This window comes from Lucilia cuprina, chromosome 3, assembly GCF_022045245.1.
Source record: "Lucilia cuprina isolate Lc7/37 chromosome 3, ASM2204524v1, whole genome shotgun sequence".
NCBI lineage: Eukaryota > Metazoa > Arthropoda > Insecta > Diptera > Calliphoridae > Lucilia > Lucilia cuprina.
The window spans coordinates 42,891,220-42,918,879 of record NC_060951.1 but is presented as its reverse complement, the minus strand read 5'-3'; the positions used below and the strand labels follow the sequence as shown (position 1 = coordinate 42,918,879).

The 27,660-nt window shown below is 27.7% G+C and overlaps 1 protein-coding gene and 1 long non-coding RNA gene across 4 annotated transcripts in view; one reads left to right on the top strand and one right to left on the bottom strand.

The window, feature by feature from the left end:
* Window positions 1-27,660, bottom strand: part of LOC124419128 — a 154,156-nt gene that overhangs the window by 116,130 nt on the left and 10,366 nt on the right. The gene's annotated exons all lie outside the window — the stretch shown is intronic.
* The window catches only part of LOC111676789 (teneurin-a), a 311,200-nt gene continuing 304,606 nt past the window's right edge, over window positions 21,067-27,660 (top strand). For 2 of the 3 annotated variants that reach the window (XM_046947537.1, XM_046947536.1), the window contains exons 1-2: window positions 21,069-21,874; window positions 23,843-24,814. In XM_046947537.1, the coding sequence (XP_046803493.1) occupies window positions 21,640-21,874; window positions 23,843-24,814 (1,207 nt within the window). In that variant the 5' untranslated portion in view covers window positions 21,069-21,639. Of the gene's footprint in view, window positions 21,875-23,842; window positions 24,815-27,660 lie in introns of all 3 variants that reach the window. The other variant, XM_046947538.1, reaches the window with a different exon arrangement.

Sequence of the window (27,660 nt, the reverse complement as noted above, 5' to 3'; positions counted from 1 at the left end):
ATAAAATAGAGAAAAGTAAAGAAAAAGGTATTTTAAGTGCGTAGTAGTGCATTTAAAAATAAAATAGGAAAAACTAAAAATACTTAAATAAAAGTGGAAAAAACTTTGTAGTTACAAAAAAAGAAAACGAAGTGTAGAATTAGAAAAATTGAACATGAACTCACATGTAGTGTGCTGCACATACTCACAATCTGACTGCACTTGTGTGCATATGTATGTGTGGGCGTGTGTATGTGTGAATAAGTATAAAATGTTTAAGTACAAGTACTTTAGTGAAAGTAAAAGCCTTCATGATATTCTCACACAATTTACGTTCTGTATATGGTTTTGTAGACACAGTTGGAGAGTATTTAATTTGGATGTGTTAGATTTAATAAATATTCTAGTTCAGTTCTAGTTAAGTTCTAGTTCAGTTCTAGTTCAGTTCTCGTTCAGTTCTCGTTCAGTTCTAGTTCAGTTCTAGTTCAGTTCTAGTTCAGTTCTAGTTCAGTTCTAGTTCAGTTCTAGTTCAGTTCTAGTTCAGTTCTAGTTCAGTTCTAGTTCAGTTCTAGTTCAGTTCTAGTTCAGTTCTAGTTCAGTTCTAGTTCAGTTCTAGTTCAGTTCTAGTTCAGTTCTAGTTCAGTTCTAGTTCAGTTCTAGTTCTAGTTCAGTAAAAATTAGTAAACGTATGGTCATAGACCTTCTAATTTTCATTTAATAGACTTCTGTTGTTTTTATTCTAAGCAAAATATCGCATTTTGATATACACTTTTTATCATGTGATTATAACAATTTGTGAAAAGATTACTAAACCTATTTTATACTTACTCACACTCTCACTCACTCACTTACACACATACTTAAAAAACACACTACCAGATCTCATAGGCACAGACTCATAGACATTCTTACTTAAATATACAGACAATTTAAAGTATCTAAATATGGCAAGCAAAAGTTCAAAAGAATCTGAATATATTCACATTAGCATGGTGCTATATGTTGGGTTAGATATAATTCTTTTACAAAAACATTTAAAATTTGTTTAAAATGTACATATCTATTTTGTTGCAGGACCACCCTAAGCTTTATCCTTAGATATGATGTCTATGTTTGTGTCATGTTTTGTTTGTATTTATACATATTCTATCATTCATATCGTTTCTATACATATTTAACTGTTACAAACTATTTTGTATTTTTTTTTTTTAGTTTTTTCTGATACTGAGTCTTTCTTTATACTCATGTATACAAACATAAAATATTACAATAATGGTTAAAGCAAGTTAAGAGTAGTTATATTCAGACAAGATACCAGCAGTTGGTTTTTACATAAATGATAAAATGATTAAAAAAGTATATATTCAAAAATATGTACGAATATATGTATATGGGAAATTCCGGTTTAAAATCGAGCCCAATAATATTATAACTAAATATAATTAGATACATATAAAGCTATCTTTTAACAGATTTGCAGAGAGATTGGAGATCTTTATGCTACATCAGTCTTAAACATTTTAAAGTCATTCTCATTCACATGGGATCCATTTGCCGTAAATTGACAAAATCGAACTATTGACCTTTATATCAAAAACGATAGTATGTATTCCTTTTCACAAGAAATTCACATGAATACACGCAAAAACAACAATAACTACAAACAAAGTTTATCATACATATTCTTTCTACCCATTTAAGGTTGCAACAAAACTATAAAACTCTTATTCTTGTTGCACTCTATGGATGCATAAAGCAAAAACAAAAAATATATAACCCTTACTCCGTAAGTGTTACAGTCAACCCAAACAACTGCAGCAGCAAACCTGCAAATCCTGAAAACATTCATTCAGTCACTCAGTCACTGATTCATTCAGTGAATCCTATGAAAATGATTTCGAAATAAAATTGAGCGCAACCAAAAATAAGTGTTTGTTTTTGTTGTATTCTCCATTATATTTACTATTATTTCCGTTTTTAATAGTTTTTGTTGTTGTTGTTGTCGTTGCTGCACTTTGCCTTCCTTTCAGTTGCGGAAAAATCTCTAAGAAAAGATTTCTTCATACAAAAATGCCGTCATATATTTTTTTATATTTATTTGTAAATACATACATATACATAAACATGTATATGTATTACATATACAAAAGTATATACGTATGTATTTATATTTAGTTATAAAAGTATGTAGAGGTACATATATGTTTATATTAGATTGAGATAAGAGTCATTTCGTATTTTTCTGTTTAAAGATGGATGAATTGTTGCTTATTTGATGGTTTGTTGTCTGATATTTATATCAGTAAATAAGTTATGTCACATAACACTTGATCTTATTTATTTAGAAACAATAGATTTGACTTTGATGCCATTAGATATAATGAAAAGATGTGAATAAATAAAAAGGCAAGGTACTCTTAATTTTATTTATATAGATTTATTTATTTAAAAACATTTTCTTAACATAAGTCAATAAAACAAATGAAATAAATGAGTTGGAGGAGAGTTAAATTAGGAAATTGATGATATAAAGTAGATAATGGCAAAATTGTCAATTTATCTAGATCAGTTAAATGGAAAATAACATGAGTAGAAATGAAGAATTTCAAAAGAAAAAAGTAAATTTGTAAAAATTTAATTTTCTTTAGCATTAAAAAGCTATAGTAGAAATAAAACATGATGAAAGGTTGACAATCAGACAAACAGAATAGAAGGCAGAAATATGGATATTATACATATTTATAAAAATCCACATTTTGATTACTTTTGTGACTTGTGTGAGATAGATGGACATATATGTATTTATCTAGTATAATAAGGACCAAAAAACACAAAACTTTTGTTTAGGAAAGATAGACGGACAGAAGCAAACACACAGAAAGCCAAAATGACTACCAAATAGACGTAGGAATGGTTAATGAATTATCTTCCAACAAAGGAAAACAACCGACAGATGGAGATAAAAACGGACGGACATAAAAATTTATTTAAAATTAAATATATCAAAACTTATCTAAAAAGAAAATGTATTGAACATTTATCTTAAAAGAAAATTTTTTGAAATTTTTTTTAAGGAAAAAGATCTAGAAAAAAAACTTTAAAAAATATAAAAAACAAATTTCCAAGAATGAAAATTTATTCAAATTTTTTTAAATAAAAAAATTCATTAAAAATTATCTGTGAAAAGGAAAATTTTTTCAAACATTTTCTATAAAAATAAAATTTATTGAAAATTTTCTATATAAGAAACCTCATTAAAAACTTTCTAGAAAAGAAAATTAATTAAAAAATTTTTACAAAAAAGAAAATTTTTTGATAGCTTTTTATAAAGAGAAAATTTATGGAAATTTTTTTATAAAAAGAAAATTCATTGAAAATATGAAAAGAAAATTAATTTCAAAATGTTTACAAAAATGAAAATTTATTAAAAAATTTTCTATAAAAAATTTAATGAAAATTTTCTATAAAAAAATTTAATGAAAATTTTCTATAAAAAATTGAATCAAAATTTTCTATATTTAAATATTTCTATCAATAAATATTTTTTATAGAAAGGAAATTCATTAAAAATTTTGTATGGAAAAAAATTCATTGAAAAAATTGTACAGGAAGAAAATTCATTGAAAAATTTTGTATGGAATGAAAAATCATTGAAAAATTTGTATGAAAAGAAAATTCATTGAAAATTTTCTGTAAAATAAATTTAATTGAAAATTTTCTATAGAACAAAAATTTCTGAAAATTTATTAAAAATTTTCGATAAGAAGAAAATTTTTTGACAAACAAATTTTAATAAAAATATTCAATAAATAAAAAATTTATTTTAGATTTACAGAAATACAAAAAATAATAAAATTTAAATTTTCATAGAAATTTAAATTTAAAGAACATTTCATATAGAAAATTCTTTGGAAATTTTTTATAAAAAGAAAATTCTTAGAAAACTCTCTTTAAAAGGAAAATTTATTGAAAAATGAATATTCTATAGAAAAAAAATTATTGAACATTTTCTACAAAAAAATTTATCGAAAAATTTCCATAAAAAGAAAATTTATTAAAAATTTTATATAAGGAAATTAAATTGAAAATTTTCTATAAAAAAAAATTAAATTGAAAATTTTCTATAAAAAAAATTAAATTGAAAATTTTCTATAAAAATTGAATATTCATAAAAAATTTTCTAAAGAAAAAAAATGACTTAAAAATTCTCTTTAAAAAGAGAATTTTTAAAAATTCTCTACTAAAAGAAAATTTTTTGAAACTATTCTATAAAATTAAAATTTTTCTTAAGAATCTTTAAAAATATCCTTTTAACTTTTCCCAAAAAGCATATTAATAGCATCCCATGCTCCAGAATTTACCTTTCCCCTCAATTTTAGACCATAACCTATATACATACATAGAAAAATACAGACACAAAAACAGTAAAGGATGTGTATAATAGTAAATGTCTATGCATTCAAGCCTGTACGAGTGTAGTATGCATAAAATCATAGACACTATATATGATTCTATGCCAGGTTTTGTTTTTTATTTTTATTATAATGTTTTTACTATAAATTTCAATTTATTCAACAACCTCTTGCCATCGTGTACAAGTATTTGGGGGAAACCTATAAAAATTGTTATAATCCAAATAGGGAGTATGTTTATTCCTTTATATACACATGTATCCACATACTAGATAGTGTATGTAAGTAGATAAAGTTTGCAATACATAGATTGTAATGTATTGTAAATCCCCTTTAGATATACAGACACAGATACAGATTCAAAATACATTTTGAAAATTTTATCCCAACACATGTAAATTTTTTTTATTCTATATAATCATTTCACTTAGTTTTATACTATGTTTTTTATGTTGCTCTGTGCTGTAGTGTTTTGTTGAATTTGGATTTGGGTTAACTTCAAAGTGTAATAGATTATGAATAATTTAAAAAGGGTTACAATGAAAATATACTGTTTGCACTTGTAATATGAATATGAAAATACATTAAAACACTCACTTCGGATACAGGATATTTTTGTTTAACTAGAATTTTTATTGGATTTCTTTTCATAAAGTATCTAAATAAAAATATTTCTTGTGTTACATAGAAAAAAAGGATCTCTGAGCGTAGGAGCATTAAAATTATTTCCTTTCTTTTGTTTTTGTATTCTTAACAAATTTGTATGTAAAATTTTTAATCTACTGTAAAATATCAAATATTTTTCTTGTTAGTCCAGGAGGAATTTCAGTTTTTAGTGTTATTAAAATTTAGGAATATAATCAATACTTTTTAAAACAAATTATATATCTAAAAAAATAATAAAATGTTGACGACTTTACTAACTCTGATTTGAAATCATATCGTATTCCTAAGGGTTTGCAAAAATAATGGAATATAAATTGAAAGTTTAAATTTAAAATACATTAAATCAAATATTATGTATCACAGAGATTTGTTTGGTTATTTCGTTTTAGGTTTCAGTTTCCGTCTGCAGCAAGTTAAAATAAATAAATTTACAGGCAGGTAATTGGTAAATGTTATTGTTGTTGGGGATTTAAAAAGGATAATAATGAAATGAATTTGTAACTTCTCTGGAAATTGATTTATGAAAGCAGTTTTCTTTGTAATAAAAAAAGGAAAGAGTGTTCTGCTAGTATAATCAAATCGAAATATATAGCTTAAAGCCCTTCATTTGTAATTTGAAACGTAATTTGTAGGAAATTTTTTGCTCGTTAAAAGATTGCATTACAGATTTTTCTTTTTATTCTAATTAATAAGTTTATTTGTTTTATAATGATTGAATTTACAAAGAATGATCTTTTTATGATTTCTATGATGCTTTAGCTGTTATTATTAATAAATAAATTTAAATTAATTGAAGAATATAGTGTATGAAAATAATCCCATTATCTAATTAAAGTCTTTATGCAAAACTTAAATCTATTTGCAAAAATACACATACACATATAATACTTTTAAACAAAGATATATATTAAAAAACTTATTGCATATTAAATAAAACTTTATGATTAAAATTAATACCACACATAAAGGGTGTCTCGAAATTTACCTTACACCTTAATTAAAGTTTGTTGCATTCTACATAATAGAGTCGAGGGCAATGTTAATTAAGAGATTAGAAAACACGCCCTACTTAAAAGCAGTTCTGTTAATCATAATACTAGGCAATATGTTGTACATTGTACCCTTTCATGTGAAAGGATATTATAGTCAACGTCACTGAACATAAGGTAGATACAAGGACATCGTTATAGGGGCTAGAAGTGGTACTTTTTAAACCTTATGGTGAGCTGATTAAATGCACCGCTCCTTAGTGCTTCTGACACGCCATTGAAAATTTTTGTGAATGGTTCTGCCGGTCCATGAACAAGCACTTTTCTCAAGTATTTGAGCTTTGTAATGTATGTATTTAACTTACGAGATTTAAATATGTAGATCACTGTTTATGTTTACGCAATAGTGAAACACGAATCTACCAACTATGCCGACTACTTGCTCTTGCTCACATAGAACACACTATGTTCAATCTGGTAGGAATTGAGTAAACCCTGAACATATCATGACAAAGAAGAAAAATTCAATGGCATTGGTTGAATAAAATACCTTTTATTCATTACCATTTACACCTCCACAGCAAAAATAAAACGAAGTACTTCCACTTTAAAAGTAGCACTTCCTGAGAATGACTTTAGATGTAGTGAATTTGGAATAAAATAAAAAGGACATCCCTCCGATGACAAGCCTGTGTTAAAATCATAACTTCTTCAGGTCTTTTTCAGCACATCCATGGAGTAAATACTACTTCTTTTTCGCTTCTTTGGAAGTTCTTCCTTTGCTGAGTTTCTTATTCATCCGACACACTCATTGAAAAAACATACGATACATTCAATCTAGATGTACAGGTGGATAAGGTCTGCATACACATGCATCCATCACCCCAAAATATACTCTCAAATAACTGGGATAAGACCAAGTCCGAACCTCTGCCCTATTAGCTACCGATTTCACAAGTCGATTCATTCTAAGGAAGAGCGGTGGATACATTTGATCATTACAAGTGTATACAGTCACGGCACCAACTCTTTTCCCCTGCAATTATAATATGACATTATCTTCCAGCTCCGAATACAGATTATTCTTGTTAAAAATTTCGTAATAATCATGTTCGCAATTATCTTGTTGAGGTTGGAGGGGAATATACTTGAATTTCGTTATGATGAAAAAAAATAAGAGCTGATATTGGGTGATATTCAGAGCAACTTTAGGGAATCATTATCGTTATCTTGGGTCTAATGATTGCTATTTCCGAATAGTCATGGCAAATAATATACACGTTTGTCAGTTGAATAGGTTTTTTACATAAGAGTAAAAGTTCGCAAAGTACAAAACTCGTTTGCATAGAAGTCCATTAAAAAGTTATGAAAATTATTGACTTTAAAAGTTATTTTGTTTAAATGTCTGTCTGTATGTATGTTTTTCGATAACAATTTTCTTAAGACCACAAATATCTTCCATATGCAAATTATTTAATAATTCTTTCAGATATGCTATTGAGGAAATACATTTAATAAAAGTTAAAAGTTAAGTGGAAAGCATGCTATTAATCGTTTATCCATGCTTATTTATAGACCCCTAAATAAATAACATTTTAAGAACTGACAGATGAAAGGACATACAATGTATTAATTGTATAATCTTTTTAACAGAGATTATATAACTAAGTTATTTTTAAATTTAAATCTTACGTAAATATTACAAAACCCTTTAACATTTAAAAATACATATGCAATTCATGCATTATATTACCTTTTGAGTATAAATATGTACATATCTCTGTATATACAAATGTACCTTCATATGTTTGAATAAATATGCATGTGAACATAAGCATGTAATTGCATATATACATACATACATATGTATGTGTGTATGTACATTTTATTAAAACTTTAATAACGTTAAGGAATCGCAGGAGTTTATTTGACTTACTCGCAATTGTTAGACGAACCATGTACATATCGCATCTAAGTATGTCTAAATGTGTAACATGTTTGGATGTAAGTATTTAGATGCCTATAAATCCCTAACAAACACGATTCACTTTCAAATCACTTGTAACTCTGTCTGAGTTCCCTTACTCCTTTGAGAGCCATAGTATAAAGTGCAAAAAGCAACACATACACAAACGCACTAACTTTCTCACATAAACTATTACATAAACATTGTTGAGTGAAATTTCTATTGAAATTCTAATGGCAAGTGTGTGAGTATAAGTGTGGGTAGGTACCCCATTTCTTTACATAAACTAAAAGAGTGTTATAGTTTTTGTTGTTATACTGAATAGCAATTATTTGTACAAATTCATTGAAGCCCGCATAGAATGGGTGCCAGGATATAACCGGGTAGGTACTTTGTTGCTGCAGACTGTGTAGTATGTGTGTGTGTGCGAGTGTAAATATTTTTGTATGTTTGTTTGATTGCATTTAAATCCAAAATGCAATTTAGAAAGCAATTTCATGTTATGAATGGCTCAAATGGTGACAACTGGTAACTGGATTAATAGTTAAATTCTATATGACAATATATCCCAACATTCATTCATTCATTGATTTATTCTTCACATAACTACTTCTAACACATTCATATATTACCCAATATGTATGTTCCTTATGTATGGGTATTTGTAAAGTTTTTATATTTTTAAGAATTTCTTTGCAATAGTTGGAATTAAATATCAATAAGTATTTAAAAGAAATAAAAAATTTATGTGAGGAGCTCTTGAGATTGCGAATAGAAAATTTTAATTGTTTTATTCTTATATTTCTTATATATATATTTATATTTTTTATTATATTTATATTAATTTCCTTTTAAAATCAGAATAATTCGGATAATATACAAAAATTATAGTTCAGGAAAATTAGTCAAAAAAAAAAACAGGAAAATTAGTTAACTGGGAATAGAAAATGGTACTGAGCTTGGTATTTTGGATTAAAATTCACCATTAATCCTTAAGAGAGACAAACAAACAAATCGCAAACATTTAAAGCCAAATTCCTATAATGTTGCTTATTAAAGCCGCAGTCTGATTTTAATAAAATTAAGTGAAACAAGTAAGAGTGCTATATTCAAGACATTTTCTGAAGGAGAGCTTGTATAAGAGCTAGGATCAAATTAAAAAAAAATTGGATTGTCATTTAAACTTCTTTAAAACTATGTTTTTTTGTTGACATACTGAACATTTAACATTATTATAAGCCCAAAAGCACTAGACGAAATAATGGACTAATTTCAACCATTTTCAATAGCGTGCATCCTTCAGCCAAAATAACTGTATGCATGTTACATCGAAAATTGCTACAAACGTCATCACAAACGCATAATTCCCTCCTCACTGTAAAACAACAAAATACACAACGCAATGAAGCCAACGGATATCCAAACATGCGAAACGAAATACACAAAAAAACAAAAGCAAAATACACTACACAATAAAACCAACTACATTCACACATACTGCACTTTTTTCAATACATAGTGTTGTTGTTGTTGCTTATTAACTATATCATTAATAAAAATTGCGAAAATAATTATAGAAGATTCGGGTCTCGCAGATGTCTAGGGTCTTCCAAAAACTGATTTTAACAAACATACAGATGGGCAGACAGACGGACATGGCTTAATCGACTTTTTTACCTATATGTAGAATATATATATATACCTTTTGGGTTCGGAAAATTATATTGTAGAAATTACAAACGGAAAGTAAAACTTATAAATACCCTTCTCACGAAGTTGAAGTTGAAGTATAAATAAATCACCGACTCTATGAGATAAACGGGCATTACAATATGAGCCAAGGAGTGATGCTGTTGCAAGTAAAGTAATATTATATATTATGCTCTAAACAAAATAACTTCTTTGTAAGAGAAATTCCAAGTAATTCTTTAGCTCCCTATTTGTAAGCGATCCTGGAAGTACTTGTTTCTAATTAAATCACCGTGTTTAAATATTGAATTAAATTGCTAATGAAGATGTAGTGAAAAAGTTTTATTAGCATTTTAACTCAATGTATTATTTTTCTATTAACTAATGAGTTAGTGATAAAAACAATAGAATCAAAATCACATTGATTTGTCATGTCCGTCCGTCTTTCCATCCATGTAGACATTGTAACACATAATAAAAAGCTCGTATTTCTGAAGACAATTTTATGAAAATTTGCAAAACTTCTATTGCAACATGATTTCAATAAAAATATATATTATAATACTAATATAATATTATTTTTATAACTATTCGTAATTAATTAAAATTCATAACATCTTCGACTTAAGTCTCTTATTTGTTGCAAATATATTTCAATTAATTTAATTCTTTTTCCAATTTTATTTTCCAAATTTTACGTTACTAGTATGTCTTGTCACAAATTAATTTCAAATAATCTAATTTAATTATTTTCCCAATTTATTTTTAAACTTTTACTTTTTTAAATTAAAATGACTCTGTTTAACATCTACGACTTAAACATTATTATTATTTAGTAAAACTTTGTATCATGTCGCAATATGTTGCACAACAATATAAAAATCATGTTAAATCATCATAATAATGCTTATTATCAAGTGTTATTTTAATTATATCTTACAACAATAATTTTAACATTAAATGTAAGTTATAAATTTAATTAAAATATTTTGTTATTTAATACATACTTGTAAATGAATTGTTGTTAAGTAGAAAATAATTCTGTCAATATATTAAGTAAAATGATAATAAAATTTGTTAGATGGAAAATAATAATATGAAAATAACGATAAATCTTTTAACCATAAGTGACTTAACATTAAATTTATAAAATTACTAATGTCCGATTTTGGAACAATATTTTGTTCGACATCTGTTAAAATAATATTAATTGTGCCACGCCCACTACTAAGTACCCACAAGAAGTATTTATACTAAAAATAGTAAACGCCCACTTTCAGGCTCCTATTTAAATTTCGACTATATTTTGCTTCTATACAAATTGTTTCACTTGTATTAACTAATTTTTAAAGTATTATATCTTATTAGCTTTAAAATATCTCATAATATACTAATTACACTTAAAATCCAATTAATTTTATACTAAAACTTCAAACTAAACATTTTCCATTATTAGTTCAAACTTTTGTTTGACTTCTATTGACATACAACTAGTAAAAAGGGGACAGGAAGGTTAATATGAAAACGATACTCTCAAAGGGCTTCTATAAGATTTGACAATACTACAAAATCTGTTGCTTAATCTTTCTTCTCCTTTTTGTTATAATTTATTTAGCAACATTAACTTACAAATGTACACACTTTCGAATACAACGTGTTGTGCATGACTGAGTATATTGGGTAATTGCCCGGTAGATTAGACGACTAATTTTACATAAATGAAGTGAACATGCTTAAACTTTGAAATTTATGAAATTTATGTTCATGCAATGAATGAATTCTATAAAGAATATAGTTAAAAGAATAGTTGAATATTTTTAGAAAAAAAAACAATTTTTTTTTTTCTCAAAAGTCTGCAGGGTTTAGGTTTGTATGTTTGTTCTTTATCTACATAGTGTAAATGTGTTCGAATTTGTTATTGTGTTGTAAATGTATGAAGAATCTGTAGTAACATTTTATAATAAAACAGAAATCCTTTGATGCCAAATATCTAATGCCATGTGATATTGTAACCTATAATCTTGACTAATGATGCTACCTGAATTAATTTCATTGATGTTAAAAACATAAATCTTAATGTTTAAAGAACAACAACAACAAGAAGAAGACAACAACATAAAATATATTTTATATACTAAACCAACAACAAAACAAACAACCCATGAATAGAACGATAATATTATATTGAAATGACAAAATAAAATCATGTAGAATTTCATTTTCATGCTGCTGATGGATGTTAACAGAAGTTCCTAAGTAAAAAAGGTTAAATTCACAGAAACGTAAATATAAAAATATAATATAAACAACAACAACAAAAACAAAAAACACCAAAGATTTATGGTTGTCAAAGTTTAAACCTACGAATGGCAAATGATCTAAAACAGTTTTCTTTTTTTTATTCCTTTGTCATTGTTCAATGTTTATGCTGCTTAACTAAACGCTAAGATAGATTTGTATGTAAACGAAAGTGTAATTTAGTCCTGGTGGAAATCAATGGTTGAAGTTCATGGGAGTAAAAGAATTATTTGCAAAAATATATTTTTCCAACTGGGTCTCTGGAAAAACGTGCATGTTTAAACAGCCTGTAAAGACATTAAGCAATTTGTCATTAATATACCTGACATAAGCGTTTATTACGTTCATACATACATACATACATACATACATACATACATACATACATACATACATACATACATACATACATACATACATACATACATACATACACACTTATTCAGCAGTTGAATCCATTTGTGTATTTACGCATAAATGTAAAATTAATGTATGAATATAAAATTTTTATGTGTGACTGAATTCAATCTAAACAACCTTAACGTAATAGAAAGTAATAGATGTTGATCTACTTGAAATTTATTTATGAGATTTTAATCGATTATTCGATTAAGTTTTAATCAATCGAAGGAGTTTATAACTTTTTACTTTGCAAAAGTTTTTCGTTAGAATCAGACAATATAAGCACATTATTTCGCTAAAGATTCTAAGGGCGCTTGTCTGGGAAAAGTGAAAAGGTACAAAAAATTTAAAGGTTTAAGGATGAGTTAGCTAAACTAAGTAACTAATTAATTAACTAACTAACTAACTAACTAACTAAATAACTAACTAACTAACTAACTAACTAACTAACTAACTAACTAACTAACTAACTAACTAACTAACTAACTTACTAACTTACTAACTTACTAACTAACTAACTAACTAACTAACTAACTAACTAAATAACTAACTAACTAACTAACTAACTAACTAACTAAGTAAATAATTAACTAACTAACTAACATACTAACTAAATTACTAACTAACCAACTAACTAACTAATTAACTAACTAATCAACTAACTATTTATAGTCAAAGGAGGCTTTTCGGTTAAAAATTTATTAAAAAATTAATTAAGTTAATTGATGTTTGCAACATCCTATAATTGATCCTACATCCACCTTAAAGTTAACCAATCGGATCAAAATCAGTTTCTTTGTCTGTCCGTCGTCGGTCTGTCCATGCCTACCTTGTGCACACCCTACATGACGCAATTTTCAATATAATTTAATGAAATATGGAACACTGTTGAAAATGGTTGAAATCGGTCAATATTTTCACATAGCCCTTATACAACCCTATCCTCCAAATAGGGCTTTTGGGCTCGTAATTGCGTTAAATGTTCTATTGTGTCTACAAAATTCAGCTAAACTTAGTTTTATAGAACTTTAAACAACACACAAGAATTTTTTAATAATCGGGCACCATTTAACTCTAACCTCAATGTAAACACCTCTTTAGAAAATGACTTGATGGTCAAAATTCACTAATGGAAATATATTTACCTCTAATCCCCTATGAATCCTCTTGAAAAAAATAACTTCTTTATCATGAATAATTATCATTACAGCCTAACTTACTAAAGCCCACTTTACAAGCACACACAAGTAATATGAACTGTGAAAATTTTGTGCAGAAGAGTATGGATGGGATCATCTAAAAGCAATATGTAATGAAACCATCACCCACACGCAGAGAAAAACATAGTTCCGCATGGTTATTAAAACTAAACTATGTTCACTCTAACAATATATTGTTATCAAGAACATATAATTGTTATTTTAATTCAATTTAAACAATATTGTTGTTACTGTATTCATTTTCATGTTCATGACAATTATTAATTTGTGTATGATTCACTGAAAAATATTTTTTTTCAATAATTCAATAATGGTAACGATGAAAGCATATTATGTTACTAACAACCATTTAAGCTATCAAATAACCATTATATGTTATGTTGATATATGTTATATAAACATTGTATGTTATGTTGAAATAAATAACCATTATATGTTATGTTGTTCTATGTCTGCTGTTACAACAACAAAACAACTTTAGCCACACACCTCACACATATTAGTTTTTGTTGTGTTGTTTTGAGTTGAAATAATTCTCATTTGGTTTATAACATTATATGTATAAGTTTTTCACTTTGTATAGAATAATGTAGTTATGTTTTTGTGAATAACCTTGAAATTTGTAAATCGTGTCATGTATTGTAGGTTTCTACTTTTTATTTTTGTAGAAACTGTATTTTTATTGATTCTGTAAATAAAATAAATTTGATTTCGATACATATTATTACAAGACATTTTCATCACATTACGGTAAATAAAAAATATTTTTATAAAATATTTCAACTGTTTTTAATCATAATATGATATTTTAAAATTGTTACAATAACCACAATATATTTAGACTAGAATCATAATTTTAACCATAATATGTTACTCTTAGAATATGTTTACCACAACAATGTTTTTTTCTGCGTGTAATGAAATAAAATGCGTATAGAAAATTTGACAATCAGTGGACTTTCTTTTACTTTTATGTAAACATATACAAAACATGTAAACCAGCTGTTTCCATCTTACTTTATTATAATATAATCTATCATAATATAATTATATAGTTAATGTGTGATTGTGTGAAGGGCCTTTAAGTTGTTTTACTTAGCTCCCACATAACTTGCCCGCTTACCCGGTAAGTAAGCCAAACAAAAATTTAAACCGAATAATCTCTAACAGATAACCTTACATATTATTGCTAAATACCTATACTCAAAATTTAAAAGTCAAGAAATATTTGAATTTTTTGTAGAAAATAACGTAACGTATTGTTACGTCAATTCAATAAGCGAAAAATTGTTAATTTAAACAATGTCGTATATTATTCCCCAGACAAGAACGCAGTTATATTGAATATTTTTCAAACGCATAATAAATTGTTTGAATAAGTTTATGTAACAAGAAAAACAAAATAAAAACAAATGAAGATAGACTAATGACATCTGCCAGACTTGTAAAGTGTTGTTTACAAAAGTTCTATAAAATTGAACTGCTAAGAGTAGGTTATTGAATATTTAAAGGTTTATTTACCTAAAACATAAAACATTTTTTGGAGAAAATTGTTAATGATATAGGATGACTTATCACAGTAAAATGCACTTAATTTGTAAATTAATTTACAAAAAATTTAATAGAGTGAAATAAGAACATGTTGGTTTATTGACTAGACTTGGCAAAAAAATTTTGGGATGCAAGAGCCATGGAATTTTTGGATCAAAACATTAATTGCAAAGACTGAAAATAATTTAGATCATTTTTTAAAAATCAATAAATAAGGTAATTAAAACAATCAAATTATTAACCGATTATAGACAATGTAAAAAGAATACTCGACCTTTGACAATGCGTTCAGCATTTACAAAAATATCACTTCACTGTCACAATTGAACACAAAAGTGTTTCATAAATTGTCAAGAAACTTGAATATTAAATAACTAAAATTTTATTGACTATTTAAAAATTATAAATATTTCTAGCACAAAAATTCGAAATAAAATATTAACAAATAAATAAAATAGAAAAGTAGGACAGAAAATTGTTTTCAATCAATTAAAAATTTTAATGAATCAATTAATAATTTAATCAAAATTGTACACTTAGGTTTCAAACAACAAGATAATTAAGACAAATAAAAATTTGTTTAAAGGCAAATTAAAGAAAGAGATAAACATGTTAATTAAAAACAAGTAAGAAGTTATAGTCGGGCGAGGCCGACCATATAATACCCTACACCTGTATATGAATAAAATGTGATTTCGTTTTCATAATAAAGCATTTAAGTTGAATTGTACCTTGCCTCTGATATACTAAAGCCATTTACTGCTTAATATAACTGTGTATATTTAATTAAAATTTTGATGGGGGCTTTTTAGAGGGGCTAGCGTCAAATGAGGCCCTATAATTATAAAGTTCATCAGGGTCATCAAGATAGAACAGAACTTGGTTTTGCAGCTTTTTGTCGAGATACGAGTATATTAAACATAATTATGAACTTAAAAGCCTTATTTGGCGGGTTCAGTTCTATGGGGCCTACGTGAAATAATGGACCAATGCTAACTATTTTCAATAGGCTTCGTCTACTACACTACCATAAAAGATCATGTGCCAAAATTATCTCTAAAATTGCGACCTGTAGTTTGATTATAAGGTATAAGGTATACAAGGGCTAGGGTATATAATTGACCGATCTTAACCATTTTCAATTGGTTTCATCCCTGGTATAATAGAAGGTCATGTACCAAATTTCATTACAAACATCAGCAGAAACCCAATATACTTTCTCCACTAAAATGGTGTAGGGTATAATAAACTACTGATTATTTTTTCTGTGTTACGAAACATTAATGTCTAATATTCCACAATGACAATGATCGAACAAATAAACTCGCTTATAACAAAAACTCGGTTATTAGAAACAAAAAACATCTCCTATAACGAACTCGGCCATTACGATAAAACGAACTACTTTTTCATTACCTCAAGTACAATTTCATACAATTTTTCTTTCTTATAACGAACTCCAAAATTATAATATTTTGGTTTAAGAATAGAAAAAAATCATCTTTAAAGCACAAAAGTACTAATTTTGTCGGATTTTCGCCATTTGCCCTATTTTTTGTCCCCTTCCGGTCAAATTTTCGTAACAGCACTTTGTTAAAATATATTTCTAACAAATTAAGTAGTTTAATCGAAAATGCTATTGCTTAATGATAGTCAAAATCAGCATTTATTATCAAAAGTACACATTTTGCCCGTTTTTCACCCATTTCTGAAAAAATAGCCTATAACACTCTCATATTATTGTTATATCATTGTTCCAAAAATCGGTCCAGCCGTTTAGGCGTGATTGACGAACAAACGAACAGACTTACAAAGAGATTTATATATATACTTATTAGGATATTAGGATTAAGGAAACTTTTTAGCTCCATATGATAACTTTCTATGCGTACATTCATACCCAGCAAAAACTTTCATTAACAGGTAAGGTGTCAAAGGTATTTATATAACATATTATTATCAAGTTGTTATTAAAGTACTTCTATGTAACCATAATGATATAGTTGTCATTGAAAAGTAAAGTTTTTGCTGGGTACATTTCGAAACAAAACATATATAAGAAAGAAAAATTTTACGCATACAAAATATTCAAAATACCAAAGGAATTCAAATTTATCTTGAAAATTATAAAAAATACAAAAATAACTGAATACACAAAACTCATGCAAATTTATGAGCGTTGAAAATAACAAGGTTAAATGTCAGTGGAGGAAAAAAACCGAGAACAACAAAACATTAGAGTTCGCAAGCGTAAAAAAAGTTTAATTTTTTTTGTTTAACAATCATCACACAACCATTCGTTTCCGTGCCATTCAAAATGTATTTTTAAAGATGCCTTTTAATAAATAATACCACCACGTGACTGGGTTATTTGTATAAAATTATTTACACTCTTTTGTACACATTTAATTTTTTTTCGTCGTTTTTTTTTATTAAGAGACTCTGCATAATTGTGATTTACTACATAAATAATAATTTGCTACCTTTTTCTTAATAAAAAAAGAAACAAAAAACATTTTAAACAAAAAACTTATAAAACATTTTTTAGAAGAGGGTAGTTTCTTTTTTAAAGCTGACAAAGGTAGAAACGCCTAACATACATGAGCATTTTTTTGTTAACAAAAATGAAAGCATTAACTTTTATAATAATGCCACAGTCATTATTTAGAAGTGTAGAACAAGAACAACTACATCAACAACAATAAGAACACATACAAGTATATACTTAAATACAGTTTAAATAAAAGGGTTACATTTGTTAAAATGTGAATTTTATTTGGTTTCCTTTTTTCCACTTTTTTTTCTGGTTGCCACAATTGTTTGTATACTTGCCACTCGTTTTCATTTGTATTTATAGCTTTTATAAATTTTTAAGAATGTATGTATGTATGTATATGGTGCATGTGTATATCAGTTTATGCACATTTGTATATGTGTGGTTTCATAATCATAGCTAATTATCAACTAATTGTAAAGGCAATAAATTTTTTAAAGCCACTTATGTTTATGATACGCATTTATTATTTGAAAATTATGTTCGAAAAGGGTATTTTTACTCGTCCTGTGTATTTTCTATTTTGTTTGGTTGCCGCAGCAGCATGTGTGTTATTCATATTTGGTTTTTGCAAAAAATGTTGGGTTTCTTATGGATATTTAATGAATTTGTTAATATGTATTTTGTTATCTTGTGAGAGACGGTTTTTTTTTTTTTTTTTGAGAGCAGACACATTTTCTTGTTGTTAATTTTTGGAAGTTTAGTTAAAAAATTAACATCCTTTACAGATCAATTTAATAAAATGAAAACAAGTAAAAATTTCTAGGCGGGCATGGTCAATCATATGATACCCTACACCAGTTATTATGTGAAATTGTTAATTCAGAAATACTTTATTTATGTAGAATATCATGCTTATAATTGAATTTTTACCATCAAGTCATTTTCTGATGGTGACTTTAAATGGGTCATAGGGTCACATAAGGATCGATCACTACAAAAATCAGCAGTATAATTACGACTAAATTTTGCAGATTTTTGGAATAATACATAAACATTTAACATATTTATGAGCACAAAACGCTATTCGCAATGTACGGTAGAATGGGGGCTATACGAAATAGTGGACCAATTATAAATATTTTAATAGAATTAGGTCAAATGCAGAATATGTGTTTATTTTCATCAAAATATATTAAAAATTGCGCATAATATTTACATAAATACAGAAATGGACAAACAGACAGATGGACGGACAAAACTAAATATATTACTTTCTACAGAAAGTAATTACGATTCAATTGTTAGGCTTTAAAGTGGGTGTAGAACCAAAATTTTAAAATAAAGTGGTGTAGGGTATAAGAAGAAGGAAAGTATAGTCGGGCATTGCCAACCCTACACCATGAGTAAAATGTTTAAATTTTAAAGTTTTTATTTTTCATGAAGAAACTTTAATGTTGAATTTTACCTTAATTCTAAAGTATTTAAGCAATTTAAGCAAATGAGGCTTTATGTAAGAATATAGGTCAAACATGGGTAAATTTGGGAAATTCGGTAAATTTGGGAAAAGGAAACATTTTTAGATAGTTTTGTTGAGTTTCATTTCAATAAAAATGGTTACAAGTCAATTTTAGACGTTTGAGACATTTTTTAATGGGGGGTTTGTATGAGGGCTAGGGTCAAATAAGGCCCATCATTACGAAAATCTACAGTGTCATTTATACCTATATATAAAACTTAATTGTGGCAAGTTTTAAAGAGATAATAGTGTATTTGACGTAATTATATGACAAAAGCCCAAATCGGGAGGTTAGGTTGTATGGGGGATAGGTGAAATAATGGACTGATTTAAACCATTTTCTATAGGCTTCGTCCCTGTGCTAAAAAACATGCTTGGTGCAAATTTTATAAACTTATCTTGAAAATTGCGGCCTGTACCTCGCGCAAAAGGTTTACATAGACAAAATCCATGCCTAATATATACGAAAAATGTCGTACATTGTACGAATCGTTCGTTGTTTCGCACCACGAAATTCTTTCGTAATATATACGAAATTGTACGAATTATTTTAGTATAATGCAAAACATTCTTGAAAAAATTAATTTACATAAATTGAAAAAAGGAATTTTGAATAAATATGGTAAAGCTTACGAAATATTAATTTATTCAAACATTTTTGTTCATTTTAAAATAAATTTTCTAATTTTTGTTCAAAATTATTCTCCACACGAATTTTTAATTTTTTTTATGAAAATAATTCGAGTATAATATTATACTTTTTCTTAAATTTTATAAAAATGTTGTAGTTTTATTTAATCATAATATAATTAATATCATTATGTTTAATTTCCCTACAATTTAAGAAAAAATATTACGAAAGTTTTTCGTACTTTCGTAAAAATAGAAAAGGGTTTTATTAAATAATATTTCGAATTATTCACGAAATGTTTCTAAATATTACGAAAAGAAGTTACGAAATGTTTTTCGTAAAGTTGAGCATGGATTATTTTCAGTGTAGGAAATTGCAATCGTTTCTCGTTTTTTCATAGGTGTAAACAATTAAATTTTTATACAAAATATCTTCAAGGAACTAGGTATAAACCGTCTGTCTTTTGTGCAAAATATATTTTCGTCAATATTCTAGTATACAGTTTAAACATTCTACAGTAAAGTATTAGTCACCCAGCAAAAACAACATACTACATATTATCTGGATTACATAGATGTAAACTAATTGGGTCTTACTAATAATGTGTTATACAAATACTTTCTTAATTAGTAGTCATCTTGCCAGTGAAGACACAGATGTTGTATACGTTTATTCATGTGACTTACAATGACTACTTTTTCTAATTACTTGTAATCTTTTGTGGTAAGTACTTGCCTCCAATGACATCATCGTGTTAAAATAATTTGAACTTCTGGGCATAAATTCACCAATAGTCATAACTTGTCTATAATCTGGACTGCTATCTTTCTCCTTATCTGTCTCATTAGTATCATCTGTAGCTTGGATTATGGTCTCGTCTATAGCCTGTATATTGTCTAGTTTTTTGACTATAATATGACCTGTAGTTTTGACAATAATCTCGATTATAGTCTCAAAAGTCCTAAAATCTGAAGTATGGTTTTGTCCACAGTCATTTCTATACTCTTAATCAATACTTAGAAAAATTACATATTTGTTGCAAACTATTTCCAACATTTACAACATATGTATTATACACATAAATATCGATAAATCGAAATCAAAATTTTTAACATAATATATTACACTCCTTATTTCAAAAGATATCAAAGACAATTTTAGTACTTATTTGAAAATAAATCACATACTGTTAAAAACATTTTAATTAAACTTGAATTATTCTTGGTTTCTTATCTTTACAGAGTTGCAACCAACTGCAAAGAGTCCGCAGGACAACACATGTGGTAAAAGAAGAAAAATAGCTAAAGACATGTCCCTTTATTGTTTAAAGTATGATTAAAACATTTTGTATGAATGCCATTATTTTGGTAGTAAATAAATCAAAAACAGTTGCCAGTAAAAGGGCAACAACTAAAGGAACAAAAACACTAGTAACAAGGATACCCACCTACAAAACTACTACAACTTATCGTCGTAGGCACTACTACCAGCAGCAATACTATCACAAAGACAAGAGCAACACCAACACCAGTAAATATATAAAGTATTGTTTTTATGTTTTTTTTAACACAAAACATAACCACATTAATATATTCAACTGGAATAAAGGAATCAGAGTGTAACTGAGCAGAAACATTGGCTGCCATCATACGTTGCAAAAATATATTTTAAAAATAGATAGCCTAAAGCAGCACGCCTTCTACGACATCAACGATAAGGACACCAACACAAAAAAGTAGAATAAAATAAAGAACAGGAATCAGAGGAAAAGACATTACATACACACATTCTCTCTCTGACGTTTCCATTGTGATATCATAATAATGTCCAGCCATTCGGGGACAATTGGCCGCAAACGTGGTGGCAGTGGTAGTGGCGGAAGTGAATATTATTTTAGTGGCGGCGAACATGCCATACGACGTCAACGTTCAGCTGAATGGCACAGCAGACATGCTTACAACAGCAGCAGTGAGGATGAATATCAGAATACGGGTCAAGCATCAGCATTCGATACGCAATTGTTGGCACAGCTGTTATTGCAAAGTCAGCAATTGGCAAGTAAGTCGTTTAGTCTCTATTTTTTTCTAAATTCAGTTCAGTTTTGGTTAGTTCATAGTATATTTAGTTTAGTTAGTTAGTCTTAATAAGTCTATCGTTCATTTAAGCACTTTTTAGCCTTGTAACATAAAATATGACTATATCCGGTATCTATGTTTGTATCATTGAAGCAGATGATACGAATTTGTGTGTCTGTATGAAAATAATTTCAGTAAAAGGATAAAGCTTTAGCAAAAGTCTACGGGAGGAATGTTTAGCGAGGAAGAATAGTATTATAAACCAGTTAAAAAATAACCATATGTCGAAGTCGACTTTTTCAAAAAAATAAAAAATATAGTATATCAGATAGACATTCATCGATATAGCATATTTTCAGGGGTTTACGACATTAAGAATAGCACATTAAATTCTTTAGTCTGGAATTTATTTCAATCTTCAGCCGAGTCAAAAGTTTAACCTGGCCTATTGACTAGACTATAGACTAGACTATAGACTAGACTATAGACTAGGCTATAGACTAGACTATAGACTAGACTATAGACTAGACTATAGACTAGACTATAGACTAAACTATAGACTAGACTATAGACTAAACTATAGACTAAACTATAGACTAGACTATAGACTAGACTATAGACTAGACTATAGACTAGACTATAGACTAGACTATAGACTAGACTATAGACTAGACTATAGACTAGACTATAGACTAGACTATAGACTAGACTATAGACTAGACTATAGACTAGACTATAGATTAGACTTTTGACTAGACTTTAGACTAGACTATTGACTAGACCAAATGTCTGAACCCACTTCGAAACTTGAAAAAATAAATAAAACAGTAAAGCCTCGAAAAAATTGCTATTTGATATCTATCAGCATTTGAAATCCTTAATACTTGTATCAAGTGTAGAGTACTCAAAAGGATACCAAATCTCCATTAGTTATAGCGTTTTGATAGTTTCCCCATATACACTCACAAACTTACTCATATAGTTTTAGTTTGCCTGGGCAATTGGTGCTGAATTTTTATGTTTTTCGTTACCAATGTTAGTATCTGTGACACAACATTTATGTGTGTGTGTGTTTGTGTATATATCTACCTCACATAAATATCTATGAACAAAATTGGATTTATTCTATATTTATTTCAAGCAAAAACAAAAAACGACGAAAAAATGTGCGAACTGTTCTGTTTTTTCTATATAAACATAGTGCATAGATAGGAGAAGGACAAATTCTTCTCTACTATTTTTTCAATTAGCGATACTATGATAAGAGGATTTCCACAGAGATTAAAGAAGTGATGAAAATAATTTAATTCTTTTTTTATTTTAATTCCATTTATTACAAGCATTTTCGTACAGACTATATATTTTTTTGCATCTTTCCTAATAGTGGCAGGGTTCACAGATTTTAAGGTTGAGTTCATTTGCTATATTTTATAGTAAAAGGGGTTTTAAAACAATTAGTTTTGTTTTTTATCTCTTTTATTTTAAATGAAATGGAAATTGAAATAAAATTAAAAAAGTGTTTTTCATTTATACATCGCCATGGGTGGTTTTCTTTTTATTGGCTATTGGTTTATGAATTTAAAGCAACAAACATAAATGAAAAGAATAAGTTGAAAAAGATTTGAATAAATTTATTTTCTAGTTGTTCGATAAAACAACAATAAAATCACTGAGGTTTTATGTGGCATAGTGATCAATTTTCCGCTCCATTAAACAAAGTTATAAAGCCATATTTATTGGGGCTAAGACAATAGAAATGTTAAAACTAATAACTGCCAAAAGTGAAACACTTTTTCATGTGCAGGCGTACAAATTCATAGTTTATCAATTAGAAAAATAAATAACTCAAAATAAAAATATTATAAATGGCTAACAAAGACTTAAAATTGAACTACAGGAATATACTACAAGTATATTTACTAATACAACATTTTCCCCTCGTCTTTCCTAGATCTCGATCGTTATAATTCTGACTTTGAAAATGAAGAACACTTATCTTCACGACTGAATGAATATCCCTCCTCATCGAATCGTGATGCCTCATTAAATGCCAATGCCGCCAGCCAATCCTATTTACAGCATCTACAGCAGCAAGAGAGCACCGAACTGTGTTCACCGCTGAAACAAACACCAACTGCCAATTTGCATACGCCCACAACTGTAACCACAACCACAACTGCCAATAATAAATTTCTAAATAATGCCAATTTAGGGTTTCTACCCTCAACAACTCGCAGTACAAATCCATTTCTTAATTCCAAATATGATTCACAATCAAATTCTGACTCACTTAGTGATCGCATATCGTTTTCGGGTAGTTCGGCTATACTGGATCGTTTGCAAACCGCCAATGACTTTGCAGCGGTAACAAATCCCACAACCGTTCAATCCGTTATGAATAATGCATTCTTAATGCCCGCTAGTTCGACGGCGAATAGTTTAAATCCGAATTCAACGCGTTCACATCGTTCGAAATCGGGTCGTTCGGGTGGTAATCGTGGTGCCAGTGGCATGACTTCATCTAGCAGTGCTACGTCTTCCAATAGTAATGCAACCTTAAATAATACACGTAATGAACGTGATAAATTTAAGTTGCAGCAACTCCAAATGGAATTGCGTGAATATTCAGAATCGAACATAGAAAGCTCAAATGCTTCCATATTAAATGGGGTTGGTGTGACTGGTGTCGGTGGTGAATTGGATGAGTTGCATATATCGGATGGTGAAAACACTGAACCACCACCAGAGCCAGCACCACCAGAAATTCCACCACGTACTCAGTCGCTTTTAATGTCGCTGCGCAAACATTCGGAGTATAAATTGAAATATGAGGAAAAAGGCGACCAAAAACATGAGGAATTTATACCAACAAGTCAATTGCAACAGTTACAACAACAGCCGCAAGTTCTTCAGCAGCAAAAGGGTAAGTTGTTTTGTTCTATGAAAGCTTTTTTCTTCATAACTTGAGAATAATGGGAAAATATAATTTTCTTAAAATACAGTTATACATTTTAGGGGGTTGAAAGCTATATTAAAATGGTTCCAACAATTTTAGTACAGCTTTGTAGAAAACTTACTAAAATACTAAAACTAACTTAATACGATTTTGAAATAGCTTTTGTGTGTTAGCTTACAGTACATGTTGCCTGCTGTAAGTTTAACAGTTTTTGAAGCTTTTAAAAGTTTTTATTTGTTATATAAAAATATTAATTGTCAATATAGTAGATTTAGTACATGTGTACCTAAACACAAAAGCTTTTATGTGAATAGTTAAAAGTGCTTTGCTTTAGACGTAAAGTTTAAAATGCTTTGAATAAACAAATACTTTATAAAAAGTACTGTATAAGCAAAATCATATATATTTTTAAATTTATCAAAAATTCAATTTACTCTAACATTAATCGAATCAATTTAAGTCATGTTCGTCTGTTTGTCTATGTATCTGTTGAATCCGAAACAACCTTCAAAAATTTTCATCAAAAAAAAAAAAAAAAAATAAATAAATAAAAAAATATCATGCTTTAATAAAACATATCTTTGGATGCATATTGTTCTCATAGTTTTGTTTCGCATTTTGTTATTTGTTTTACTAAAGTAAAGGTACACAGAAAAAAATGAAAATAAGTTTCAATTATCAAAATAATTATATTAAGCCATTTTTTATCTATAACCAAAATGATGACATCAATTACCGAATTTCTAAAAAAAATATTTTTTCCTTCCAAATAACGAATTAATCAGAACAATTAATGTCAATAATTGAGACAAGATTCATTAATTGTATAAATTGAATATTTAATAAATATAAAATTGCCATTTTATTAATGTTTTAATTAAATGAATTAAACAGTTTGGTAGAGAATTTTTTAAAAATCATTTAAGAAGGTGATTAAAACAATGAAATTATTAATTGATTACACACAACGTTAAAGGAATACTCGACCTTTAACAATGCGTTCAGCACTTACAAAATATATTACTTTATTGTCACAATTGAACATAAAAATTGTCAAGAAACTTGAATATTAATAGCATAAAATTTTATTGACTATTTGAAGAATTATAGTTATTCCCAGCACAAAAATTCAAAATAAAAAAAATAAGAAAAAAAAGTAGGCTTGAACATCTTTGCATTACATCAATTAAAAATTGACTTGAATCAATTAAAAATTTTATCAAAATTGTACACTTAGTTTTCAAACAACGATATAATTAAGACAAATAAAAATTTGTTTAAATAAAAATTAAAGAAAGAAACTGCGTAGAGTCAGTAAAAATTAAATAAATTCAAATTTTATAAAATTTCTCTTTGGTGATGAGTATATAAGATTCGACAAAAGTGAATATAGAATTCTTACTTATTTAACCTCTTTTGGTACTTTTTTTCTCACTTTTGACGAAGTAAATCTTTTATTCCCAAAAGTTGTGAGAGTTAATAATTAAATATTCATATGTATGTTTAAGTCATTTTATAATAGTAGTGAAAAAAGTACCAAAAAAAATTAACATATTTCAATCCCTTAAACTTAAACTTATAAAAACGAATTGGCGTTAGTATGTTTTTATGAACATTATTGACTTAAACTCAGCTGGATTGATTTTCCTAAAATTTTCACAATGCTTTCCGCTAAGTTGGAAGGATCTATAGGCTAGTTTTTACTTCAATTTGGTGGACGACTCCTACATACTAAATCAATATTTAAAGTCTCAGATTCTGAAACAACCACTTTGACTTCCACATAATCTTAAGGGAAAAAATTAGAGAGTCTTGAAACCTCTTATATGAATTAAATACAAAATTCTTAAAATTTTGCTCGAACAACTTGGCGGACTAGCAATATGATAGTTGGTACATGGAGAATTTCATATCAAGTGTCCCAGCTCAAAAAATCGATTTTGACAAATTCTGCACAAACGTTAGTATTTTTAGATAATAGGTCAGAAAAAGGGCCCACTTCAAAAATAAAAAAATAATTATTAAAAAAGCATACATTTTTTTTTTAAATTTACAAAAAAAAATTGAAAAATGAAGTTACAACTATTTAAATAAAACCCTGTGTCTGGCTTACTATTCCATACTTCTAACTTTGGTGCAAGTTTCACCCAAATCGGAAGACATCGATTTTTAAAGTTGGGTGGGTCACTTGACACGAAATTCCATGTATTTTATATTTCTTATATTGTTTACAATGATATTACTTTACATAAATTTGAATTATGCAAATGTTTCAAAAATATTTTCCATTTTTATGTTATATTATTTTTGTTCTATTATGTTAACAAAAATCGGCAAAACTCAGTTCAATAGAACTTTAAATGATACTACTACCTTAGCCCCCATGCAAACTTCCCTTCAGAAAATGACTTGAAGGTCAAAATTCACTAAATTCATAGAGTATTTACAGATGTACATATGTAGAGTAGAAAGGGGATCACACACCATAGGGGCACATCTGTCAATGCGAATAACTTCAAAACCGAGTAATCGATTTTATCGCCAAACCCAAGACCTGCCCGTGGGGCACATGCGCCAAGTATATGTAATGCTTGTGATGTAGAACAAAATTTGGTTAAAATATAGAAATATTTTTTGTTTCAATTTTTTTGTTAAGTTTTGTGAAATAAACAATAAATATCTGTTTTATTATACTTTGTTTAATTTAATAAAGTATAAAACATCAAAATAAGTTTTTATTTTTGTAATTTGTTCTTTTATTTTACTAATGACAAATCCGCCAAATCCCCTTGGTGCACTTACCCCATGGATGA